This window comes from Ailuropoda melanoleuca, chromosome 6, assembly GCF_002007445.2.
Source record: "Ailuropoda melanoleuca isolate Jingjing chromosome 6, ASM200744v2, whole genome shotgun sequence".
In the NCBI taxonomy this organism is placed as follows: Eukaryota; Metazoa; Chordata; class Mammalia; order Carnivora; family Ursidae; genus Ailuropoda; species Ailuropoda melanoleuca.
In genome coordinates this window covers 52,132,206-52,144,809 of record NC_048223.1, presented here as the reverse complement: position 1 = coordinate 52,144,809, position 12,604 = coordinate 52,132,206, and the positions used below count along the sequence as shown (strand labels likewise).

Below are 12,604 nucleotides of genomic sequence, written 5' to 3'. Positions count from 1 at the left end.
TTTGCTTTCTCCCCTCTGGGCTTCATACTTGGTATTCCACCCACCAAGAACACCTTTCCCTTTCTTTCCTCAGCATAACTCCGATCACAGTCGGGTTTCAGCGTAGACTTCACTTCCTCTGCAAGGTGTCTCTTGGCCTCAGAGTCTGGATCACATGTCCCACCTACATTCTCTCATAGCACCCGAGCCTTTAGTTGAATAGATGAATGTTGCACAAATTGGGAAGGGATTGAGGAGTAGGTGGGCCTTGAATGCTAGGCCCAGGATTCTGAAGTCCACCTTGAAAGCACCTACCTATTAACCAATTTTGAACACAAAGTGTGACAAAACAAGAGATGATGGAATTGATATTCAAAAGAAAACTTAGATATAACTGACTTTATAGAAAAGGAAGATTAGAAAATGGAAGAAGTCAAAGATTTTATTTCACAAAAAGAAAGGGTTTCGAAGAAGCAGGCATGAAATCAAATGAATGGTCTAGAAATGCTTCTTTCAGAATTTACTACCATGTGGGGACTTTTGAGGTTGGGTTCAAGCCAAAGCTGGTCCTCAGAACCAAACCCAGGCCATCTTCCCTTAGTGCCATGTTGTAAACCCTGGTACCTGCCTCCCCCAGAAACACCGAGGGTAGAGAAAGAGCCACGCAACGTCTCAAGGACAGTTTGTAAATCACCCTCCCCACCTAAGGCGCACGCCACTCCTTTGACTGGGGACTGAGAATGAGGAAGAGTTACAGTTGAGTAGAGGAGATGGACCCTCTCAAGCTCGAGTCCACTCAAAGTGGAGTGCCAGCAAACACACAAGGTAGTCCTCCATCTACCTACACTGGTAGGCTGAGCCGGTCCTTCTTAACAAGATGTTCAGAAGAGAAATGAAAGTGGCGCCATTGTTCTATTATTATGCGTGTGGTGAGTGCGTGTAGGCAGTAGAAGGACAAAAGCCCAGCCAATCTGCACAGACGGGAAAGGTCAAGACAGTCCGACCAGCTACCATGCGCCGTCTTAGAATACATTGGCCTGGATGGTTCCTAAGCCTCACTCTGCATTCAGAGTCAAATATTGTTTGGATTATAATATTAAACTAGGACTAACATGACCCACACTGTTCGGATTATTAAGAGAATGGAAAATTGCACAACTGAACATTTTTCTTAGTCTTCAGAGCCTGAGGGTCGTAATTTGTAGGGATCGCTGTGTTGGCTTGGATACTGATTATTTACAAAGCGCTGATAGCTTCTTCAGTTCTGTATGAGATGGGAAAGAAGTCCCAGTGTCCCCTAAAGGAATGGTAACATGTTAGGCAGGCAAAGAACCCAACATAACATAGACGAGGCATGGCTGCAAAGTAATAACAGAGAATTTTCTAAACAAACCAACAAAAAACCAGAGCTTACTGTTCAAGAGAACTTTTCTGCAAATCCGTCACCTTGGGGCATGGTACAATTCGTTCAGAGACAGGTCTGTTGCTCAAACACTTTGGGAAGTCATCCTCAGGCATGGAGACGCGGTGTGGAGTGGGGAAAGAGGCATAAACTTCGAATTCTGACCATTCCCAGCTGTGTAATCACGGAGGAGCTTCTGAATCTATAAACTCCTCAGACTTTTTCTCTTGTGAAACGGAGATAAGCTACAATACCACAGTTTTTGGAGAACCAATAAGATAATGCTAAAGATGACAGTCTTGGAGCGCTTGTCACCAGAGGCAGCCATTACCTGTTTCGTCATTTAAGTTCGGTGTCAGATCTACAGGATAAAATCCACTGTGTTCGGTTAATGATAATGTGTGTGTGTGTGTGTGTGTGTGTGTTTGTTTGTTTGTTTGGGGGGAAAGGGGCCGAAGGAGAGGGGGAGAGAGAATCTGAAGCAGGCATCATGCCCAGCGCAGAGCCCGATGAGGGGCTCAATCTCACGACCCTGTGATTGCGACCTGAGCCAAAACCGAGTCGCACGCTCAGCAGACTGCACCACCCACACACCCAATCATAGAAGTTCTTGATTAGCAGCAGAGCTCCTGAGCTTGATTACTCCTTCAGTCACCTAGCTCAGCTCCTGTATTAGCTTCCTAGAGCTGCCATACCATGTACCACACACTGTGGTTTAAACAACAGATATGTTTTCTCTCATAGTTGTGGAGGCTAGAAGTCTAAAATCAAGGTACCACAGGGCCATATCTCTCCCTAAAGGCTCTAGGAGAGTAGCCTTCCTTGCCTCTTCCTAGCCCTGGTGGTCCCCCAAAATCCTTGACATTCCTTGGTTTGTAAACACAGCACTCTGATCTCTGCCTTCATCCTCGCATGGCATTCTCCATGGCAGTCTCCCTGTATGCCTCTGTCTCTGTGTCTCTTCCCTTCTCTCCTAGTTATAAGGATACCAGTTATACAGGATGTAAGGCCCACCTAAAGCCAGTATGACCTCATCTTAATATGTCTGCAAAGACTCTTTCCACATTAGGCCATATTCTTAGGTTCCAGGTGGGTGTGAATTTTGAGGGTTCACTATTCAACCTAGAACAGCTCCCCAAAATCCGAATACAAAAAACAAAGATCTTTACTTTTTTGAGGATATTCAAAGTACTCTAATGTAGGTTTTATAGAAGGTAGCAAAAAGGGGGTCCCTGAGTGGCTCAGTTGGTTGAGAGTCCGATTCTTGGTTTCAGCCCAGGTCATGATCTCAAGGTCATGGGATTGAGCCCCATCAGGCTCCACCATCAGCTTGGAGTCTGCTTGAGATTCTCTCTCTCTCTGCCTCTACCCTTCCCGCTCATGCTCTCCTTTCTCTCTCTCAATCTCTCTTTCTAAAATAAATAAATAAATCTTATTTAAAAAGAGAGAGAGAAAGAGGTAGCAAAAAGAAGAGTTCCAGATACGTTAGAGACAGTGGCAGCTGGGAGCTTTGTTAGAAAATATGGCTTGGTCACAACTGTGATTATTTGAAGTCATCATCTCTGACTTTGTGTCTGTCTCCTTAGGATTTTAAAACTTCCCTTAAACCACCCTTTTATCCCCCAATAAATGTAGAACAGAGGGTGTGCTCATGCACGCTTACGCTGACCAAGTGACACTCATCTCAAGGCATTAGCAAAGCGACTCCCTCAAAAAGGAATCATCATCACAATAATAATGAAAATGGCATTCTTCCTCTAAATTTGATCTGGTCAAAAATAGATTCAAGTTGAATTACTCTCTTCCCACCCCCAAGTCTCCAAACTCTGTGTAGTCATACAGTTTGCATTTGTAGAAACAGCATAAATTTCTATAGATAGACAGCACTTAGCTTCTTTTGATGCAAACAGAAAGTCAAAAATGTTCTCCAGCCTCAGGTGAAACTCTTCTGTTGAAGAAGGCAGATTCTGGGGGGAGACAAGTTCTGGAAGACTGAGATGACTATGGAGTTTTGGCTTTGAAAATGTGGGGAATTTCCCTGTAGCCCACACAGCCAGATCTGCTCTTTAAAAAGAAAACTAAGGACTTAGGGACTTAAAGGCTAGGGTCCCTGAAGATGGCAGAGACTCTTCTAAAAGAGAAAACCAACAGCAAACTAGAACCAGAGTATATGGGGAGTGGTCCCTTGAGGAAGAGCCATAGAATTCCCCTGGAGAAGCACAGGAGGGTTGGAGGAGAGTTTTCAACCACTTGGTATGCTGCTAGCCTGTGGTGTAGACAGAGCTCTGAGCTTCAAAGGGCCGGGTTGCATCGAGGTGAGCAGACACAAGGACCACATGCTAGAATTTACACGTCTGCTCTTTATGCCCATGCCTCCATACCATAATCAGGAGGCATAGATCTCAAAAGAAGGGAAGTCCTAATCTGCCCCCGGGGAGCAGGAAATGTTATAATCATTGCCCAGATCAGCACAGGGATTCCTGGCCTCCCCCTGCCAAAATCTGGGGAGTCCAAGGAGACTGTCAGAGGCCCTGGTGAAGCAGATAGGTATTCTTGAAGCAGCCACAGGGGACTGTGGGACAGAATCAGGCCAACCAAGTTCCAGCTTGTAGAAAATCTTCAACCGAGGACAGGCTGATTGTCATATGGGGGAATGTCCTGCTCAACTTTTGAGCCCTGTGATTTTAGCTATAGAAGATTATAGAAGCCTTATCAACTCTTCTCTTTCAATAAAACATTCTTTTGATTCATGTTAGCCAGGGTTATTTATGGAGGCTGAAGAGTTGAAATCAACCTCCCAAGCAAGGGAGGGAATGACTGTGGGAGCCCAGAGAAGTGTGTCGTACTCATGAAGTTCTCAGTTTCCCTTCTGTCATAGTGATCTTTGATACCAGGCTCACTCTAGAAAAACTTATCTAAGGGGAACTTAATCTGGGAAGCAGAGACAGCATTTAAAGACTTTGCCGGCAAGAGGCAGGGCAACCCTGAGGGGTCTAAACTCAAGGCCTGCAAAGGCCAAGCAGGCAACTTCATTCAGGAGAAGCTGAGCTAGTTTAAGAGAGCAGTGCACCCAGAGGGACTCCGTGTCGAATGTGAGCAGGGCTCCCAGCTCCAGCCAACTGGGGTCCTACAGGATACAGGCCCACAGCTGAGAAATTTTGAAGGGAAATGTAGCATCCAAAAATTTCAGATGGGATCTATCCATTTTTAACAGTTGTACTGCAATATAATTGACATACTATAAATCGTACGTATTTAAAATGTACAATTTAATACGTACATTCACTTGTGAATCAGGACCATCCTGGAGATAGTGAACATATCCATCACTCCTGAGAGTTATTTTGTGACCCTTTATAATCCATCCTTCTCACCCTCATCCCCATTCCCAGACAACCTCAGATCTGCTTCCTGCTCCCATAGGTTCATTTGCATTCTCTAGAATTTTATATAAATGGAATCATACAGTATGTACTTTTTTTGGTCTGTGTTTTTGCATTCAGCATAATTGTTCGGAGACTCATTCAGGCTGTGTGTATCAGTAGATCATCCCCTCTTACGGCCTAGTGGCATTCTATTATATGTGTGTGCCACAATTCGTTTATCCATTTACTTGTTGACGGATGTTTGGGTTGAGTTGGGTTTGGGAGCTCCTAGAAGACAATTGCTATGATAATTTTGTGTAAGTCTTCGGACATATGCTTTTATTTCTCCTGGATATACACCTAGGAGCAGAAGAGCTGGGTCATGCAATAGCTAAATATTTAACCCTCTAAGAAACAAATGAGCTATTTCCAGAATGGCATTTCCAGAATGGCACCTTGCATTGCCGCCAGCAGTGTGTGAGAGCTCATTTGCTCTGCATGTCTGCTAACACTTGGTATGGTCAGCCGTTTTAGTTTTAGTCATTTTCATGGATGTGCAGTTGTGTCTCACTGTGGTTTTTAATTTGCATTCCCCTAATGACCAATTCAGTTGGGCATCTTTCTATGTATTTATTTGTTGCCCATACATCTTCTTTGGTGAAGTGTCTAGTTACATCTTCTGCCGCTTTTTATGGGGCTATTTTTTTTTTATTGTCGAGGGTTCAGGGTTCCTTATTATTCTGAATATACATCCTTTATCAGATATGAGATTTTCAAGTACTTCTCCCAGTCTGTGACTTGTCTTTCATTGCTCTAAGAGTGACTTTCAAAAATGTAAGTTTTTAATTTTGCCAAAATGCAACTTTTCTTTCTTTTCCTTTCATGGATCATGATCTTGGTGTTCTGTCTAAGGAAGTTTTGCCTAACCCAAGATCGTAAAAACGTTCTCCAGTATTTTCTTGCCTCCTCACTTTCAGAAGCTGGAGACCATTTTAAATGCTATGAAAGTTCTGTGCAGGTCAAACAAGACACATTTAGGGCTCCACGTAGTCTGGGAGTCACTTGTTTATAGCCTTTTACTTGCCGCTTGGCCCCTTGTACCTTAATTTTATATCATGTAAGGCTAGCAAGGCTCTTGGTTAACTCATCCACAACGTAGCATCTTTCACAAGAAACTGTGAAAAGTCTTGCTCAGAGTCATCTTTTCCTTACACGGAAGATCAATGCCTTTTTTTTTTTTTAAGACATATTGGGAAGACTGTTTTTATTGAGTACTAAGGAGAAGAAGAGATGATGACTTAGCTCAGTTCAACTTGAACTTGCTTGGATTCTGGTCTGATGAGAGTAACTTTCCCTAGCCCAGTGAATTGTCAGCCTACCACCTCAGCCAACTGCTGCTGAGCTTCATCGAATGAGAAAATTGTGGACGGGATGGGGCGAAGAGGAAGGGGCAAGAGAAACCAGACTTTTCTGTTTAAATATTGCTGTTAGGTAAGAAGGGTTGGTGCCAGCTGAGGCCTTTCATTCTTCAGCGCTATCTCAGAACTCAAAAAGATGATTTCAAAAGCACATGACTAATTAAATATCCTTCCTTTAACACTGACTCTCCAGCATAGGATTTTTAATACACTGGGAGAGACAAAACTCTGGCCCTGGGCAGATGTTAAAAACATATTTTGTAGTCAACAGAGAAACAGTATTCTTAGCCCCTCTGGCATTGTTCTGAAAATCCACACATGATGCAGGAAATTAGTTGTCTCATGTCCAAACGCTGCTCACAAGGATGGTCTTTAAAAATGTAATCAGACAACAGTAAAATGCAGGATGCAGTTCAGAATATGAGATGTGTCCGAAGAGCATAGACACTTGAGAATGTCACCGGGTAGACGAGCAGTCAGCAGACCAGGAGTGGTGGGAGTTTAGCAGAGACTTTTACTGGGGAAAGGCTTTGCTGGATCCTCTGCCTCCACCTCAGGAACTCAAAAGGAGCAAAGCCAGCTCTGTGAAAGCACACACCTGCTGGTTTGGATCAAGGAGCACAGACTTACTTGTGTTGGAGACTCTGCTGCTCTGTGGATTGTCTCGACAATGGTTCCAAAGCAGGACTGGGCTCCTGTAAAATGCATTTTCAGAAGTGAAAGTTTTCCATTACCCCTAAAGAATCCTGCTTCTGAACTGCCTTCATCTCCTCTTCCAGGGCATACGCAATATTCTCAAAGCAGAAGGGTAGTTTACCCTTCCGAAGTCAGTCCATGCCACTGTGTTTATTTTACAAAAAATAAAGAAAATTCTGAGGACCAGCAAGAGGTTAGATGCCCCAAGACTTGCGGTGAATCAACAGTGAAGGCTGGAGGACCCTGGAATCAACAATCAAGTACATCAGTCCCTTGGCCTTTCTTTCTGCATCGAGTACTAGTCCTTGATCAGTTCATCACAGTCCGAAATGCAGCTGGTTCTTGCTATTAATCCATCATGGGCAGGATTGAAATCTAAATACATAGGAACCGAGGAATAGCTAACCTAGCAAACTCCATTAGAGCAGAACTTGAAATAACTATCAGGGGGTCTATTGATTATCTTTAGGGTTTCCTCCGTGGCCCTCACAGAAAGAATCATCAAAACACAGGAATTGGGGACTTTTTTTTTCCTCTAAAGTATGTAGAGGGACGAGGGTTTGGCTAGGAAAAATATAACTTCATTTTATTTAGTAGAAAACACATCATCTACCATAGAAAAAGCGGCCATTCCATTTTAGCTTACTTTCCATCAGTCCCAGGTGACTGGTCTACTAAGGAAAGCACCAGCCTTGGGTGTTCCAGACGGGGCTTTGCAGAGCAGCCCTGCCACTGGCTGTCTGTGTGGCCTTGAGCCAGTGTTCAGATCCCTCTGAAACTCAGCATTGTCACACAGAAACGGGGCTGCTGACAGGGAGCCCAGAGGGTAGTCGTGAAGATTCGCATGCACTTTGAGAGCCACTCGAAGTACCCAGGAGTCATGGCTGGTGCACCTCTGTTCTCAGAGCCCTGCAGACTCTGCCACAGCCTTCCCCATGGAGTTTCGTAATTGCTCCCTTCATCTCCTGACTCTGCCCAATATCTTGTCAGGGCAAGGGCCGTCCGTGTCTCGCTTGCTCACCTTTGCATTGTTCACCGGACACACCTTGTACAGAGGAAGCATTCAATTAAGTGCACTTGGAAAGAAAGCGAGGAGGAAGGAAGGGCAAAATCAGTTGGTTAGAATAGAGATTAATTGATTAAAAGTACAGACTTTGGAGTCAAACTGGATTTCAAATCCAAACCCTGTGACTCACTAGCTGAGAGACTTTGGGCAAGTTTTTCAACTTTTATCAGTAGAAAAAACATAATAATCTGCCTCAAAGAGTTATTGCAAGAGGTGCGAGGTTAGTTCGCAAAGAGTTGAAAACAGTGCTCAGCACATGGTAGGTGCTCGCTGAACATTATTCTTTATTATATTATCTTTATTATATTATATTATATTATTATATAGTTTAATAGGACTCATCATAAATTTGATAGACACTTGGCAAACGTTTGGGTAATAACTGCCTTGGTCTTTGTGGGAAGAAACTGGCATGGAAATTGTGTAGGAATATCTTCCGCCGTCACTAGAGATAGGCTGTAAATAATGGGCACTGTGCTGGAGCTGTATGCGGGCAGGATGGGGGCGCTGCTATCTGCGCGCATGACCCTGTTGGAGTGCGGAATTTTAACCTATTTAACAGACGTTGGAATGGCACAGGGCTAACTAAGGCTCTCAGAGGTAAACCAGATTCCGCCCTCCAGGTACCTGAATCGATAAAGAAAGGCAGAAGGTCAAGTGCTCCCACGAAAGTGCAGACGCTGATCTGGACCCGAGGGAATTCGGAGGGTGACCTGCTGATTAGGAGAAGGGGCTGTGGGTACAAACTGTGGTCTCATCGTTCAGTGGCTGACAGAAGCTTTGTCTCATTTGCAGTGAGAGCACCTTGCATACCCACCTTAAGGAACAGTGGTGAGCATCAAATGATGCTTGTGGAAGGCTGGACATCACACCTAGTAAGTGCTCGATAAATGTCAGCCATTGCTGTTCTGACAGTTGCTCTTTTTTTTTTTTTAAGATTTTATTTATTTATTTATTTGAGAGAGAAAGAGAGAGAGCATGAGCGGGCGGGAAGGGAGAAGCAGACTCCCCACTGAGCAGGGAGCCCAACGCCGGACTTGATCCCAGGACCCTGAGATCATGATCTGAGCCCAAGGCAGACGCTTCACCGACTGAGCCGCCCAGGCGCCCCTGTGGCTGTTACTCTTATCCAGCTAGTATTATTTTACCTGGATAACAGTAGTATTATTATAGGTATTAATATGTAGTCTAGTAACACTGGTAGCATCTTGAAACTAGTATATATATCTCTATATTCCTGTAGGTAATATTATAACATGAATCAGGATAAAACTAAGACTATAATAATACTATTTGTAACACGGTCAGTGCTTCGAGGAGAATTTGGCATCTGAGCTCAATCTTGAACAGTGGGTGAGCATTTGAGCACCAGCAGGCTATTCGGTGTCTAAGGAATGAAAAGAGGTGTTTTTAACCTGATGCTTTTCCAAGCTTCTAATCGGTTCTAAGTTTTACATGCTCCAGTGGGGTACGACCACTTGCAGAAGGGCTCTGTTCCTGAAGGGTTAATGAGGATGAGGCCTGGAACCAAAAACTCTCAGGGCCGAAGGAGACAAAGGAATGCACGTTCAGCACAAATTCCCCAGGTCACCACTTTTCCCATATTTGGCCCGACTTACCCGCCTCGACATCCCCCAAGAGAACAAGGGCAGTGCTGATCAGAGCACTCAACACACTATAAATATTCACTTCACAATTACTGTATTATTAGTATTTATGTTGAAAACAAATTCCCCTTTGGGACTCCGGCTCGACTCTATTGGCACCTGGTGGATCCTTTAATATTTCAGTTCCTCCATCTTCAAAGATTCACATCAGAGTCTTTCCTGAGGCTGAGGACTGAATGTTCTTGCACCTGGGAATTTCCCTTGTGGCCAGAAAACCTGAAGGGGGGATGCTTCATGCATAAAAGAAATGCTAAAGGGGAGAAGATAAGCCGAAGTGGAGGAGAGGGGTGAGTCTTGTGGTCTAAAAACCACACATGAAGATTTCAATTAGCCCACTTCCATCCTCTTCCTCCCATTCCCATTAGAAGCTTTCAAAACTCTGTGTGTGTGAGTGTGTGTGTGTGTGTGTGCACATGCAGGCATTAGGAAGGAGGCAATAAATCAAAGCTGAAATTTGCATCGACTTCCCAGAAAATGCTTCATGAAATTTGTTTGTAAAACAAATCTAAGGCAGCCATTCTCGGACTTCAATGAGCACAAGAACCACCTGGAGAGCTGCTGAAAATTTATATTTCCACCCCCACGGAGCCTGATTCAGTAGTTCCAGAATGGTGTTCTGGAATCTTTATTTTTAACAAGCGTCCTATGTAATTCTGATGCAAATGGTCCTTGAACCACTCTGAAAAGTGCTGGTCTAAGGTTTATGATTTTCTCTCTTTACATTTTTTTTGGCCTTGTATTCATTTGGGGATGGCTTTTAACTGCCTCCCCCAGTTTCCTCACTAAGCATAAAATTCCCATCATTTGCACAGGTGGATCCCCCCCCCCATTTTTGGAAAATATTTGCTCTCTGAAAGCTAAAGTGACTTTTTATGGAGTAGGGCAGGGGCCTATGTGACGGAGACTACTGGATCCTGGACCTCAGCTAGACGTCACAGAATATCAGGGCGGTTTCTTCGTGAGGGGTTTCCCCACCAAGAGCACTTAAAGCTGAGGGAAGCCAGCTGAGCTGGGTCTTCTCCTAGTTAACTGGAAAGCTATGTGGTCAACTTCTGCACAGACCACATGGCTGCAGAGACAGCAGAGTGTGTGCGTGTGCGTGTGCGTGTGCGTGTGTGTGTGTGTGTGCTGGGTGGGGGGGAGTCTGGGGCTTCGGGTGGCCATGGGTAAGCGGCTGTGTACACTTGCGAGGCGGGCCGGAGGGACCCCAGGTGGCCACTCAAGAGGCGGGTAACCCAGGACCCTCCCTGTCCCGCTGTCCTGCGATTTGCCCTGTCTTGGCCTCCAGTTGAGCCGGGCGCCTCTCCTGCAGGAAGAAACTTGATAACAGGAATCCCAATGTCCTTTGTGCCTTCCCTGCATTTGAGGTTGAGCACATTCTGCTCACAGATGAGGTCGTGGAAGGTAGAAGAAAGGGCCCTGGGTAGCAGGAGGAGAGCGCAAAGCTCAGGTGCGGGGGAGGGGATGGGGGTGAGGAGAGACTCTGAACTCGGTGAATATCCTCGTAGGACGCTTGAGCTTGAAGACCAAGAAATGCTCTTATCTGGAAAGTTAAGCCCCTAGCTCTACGACTAAGTGGCTGAGCCCTGCTGTTTTCACGTGTCTGGGTTTCAGTTTCCTCCTCTGTGAAATAACCTCATTGAAGTCAACACTTTCTACGACTCCTTCCAGCTCTCACATCCTTAAAAAAAGAAGGTTTTGCCCAGACTGTGCCTGACAAGTTTCTTAGAATTAGCTTTGAAGATGATCGTTAGTAGCTGAAAGGTCGATTTTCTATTCTTGTGTAACAGACTATACCCAAACTTGGGGGCTTAAAGCAGCCATTGTATTTTGCTCGCCATCTTGTGGGTGAAGAATTGAGGAAGAGCTCAGCAGGGTGACTCATCTCGGGTTCCAGCTGGGACTGAGGCCTCGTTTCGAGGATTCTGGGATGGGCTCTTCACTCAGCTGTCTGATGCCTCAGTGCTCCGCTCACTGGGTGTCTGCCTCCCTCCCTCTCCCCCTCTTCCCCCTCCTCTCTCCGTCTCCATACTTGGCAACTCATCCTCCAGGGCCCCCCACGTGGCTCCTGCTTCTCACAACATGGCAGCCTCAGGGGAGTCAGACTGTCCACATGGAGCCTCTGCGGCGTTCCCGTGGGCCAAGGCAGAGCTGCTAGTCCTCTTGGAGGTGAGGCCCAGAGCTGGCACAGCCTCTCTTTCACTGGACCCTATTGGTCAAACATCACAAGCCAGCCCAGAGTTGGGCAGAGAACTAGAACCCACCGCTCAATGGGAGGAGTGCTAGAAAGCTTCCAGCCATCCTTAACCGACCACAGTCAACATTTAAATAGAAAGTAAAAATTAATTCCTGACATCATTAAATCTACCTGACACCAAAGATTCAAAAAAAAATTTTTTTTTCACAAAACTCTAAAGGTTAAGCCTTCTTAACACGAGAAGGCTGCTGGTGGACATCCAATGATTGTTCTATGGACTTTTCATACCCAGACAAGGAGCTGAGGGCTCAGGAAAGTCCCTGTTATGGTGACCATTTAAGTGATCGCTATTAAAAACAAACAGAAAGACTCATTTTAACATATTAATGTTTATCTTTGAAAATGTTGAGTCCTTGGCTGTGTTAGAAAGAACGGCAAGGGAAGCGCTAGGAAGTATCCGGTAACTCCAGCTACATGCATTGTTGCTGAGGGCCACTTCCTGGGGCCACGGGCTAAGCTCAACACCCAGCGCTCTGCTTACGGTACTCAGTGTGACTCAGGGTGACACACACCCATGCAGCCTACACACAAACGCATCTTTGTTGCTCTCGGTGCAGCAGATTCTTTGCCACGAATACTCTAGGGCAACACGCACTCCCTTTAGTTCCTTCTCAGTCTTGAGAGCATGTGAGCTACTGAGAGAAAAGAAATCAGTGCTCAGTAGGAACCAAATGCTAGAAATGCCCTCTTGAGACGTAACTACGGAAAAGACATGGAATGGCACCATTCGTCCTACAGGTACGGGAATAGTAAC

General features: G+C 45.2%; 1 protein-coding gene across 1 annotated transcript in view; it reads right to left on the bottom strand.

Moving 5' to 3' along the window:
• Positions 1-12,604, bottom strand: part of LOC109488881 — a 173,726-nt gene that overhangs the window by 41,766 nt on the left and 119,356 nt on the right. The window contains exon 7 of the mRNA XM_034662386.1: positions 8,554-8,642. Coding sequence (XP_034518277.1) covers positions 8,554-8,642 — 89 coding nt within the window. The remainder of the gene's footprint in view (positions 1-8,553; positions 8,643-12,604) is intronic.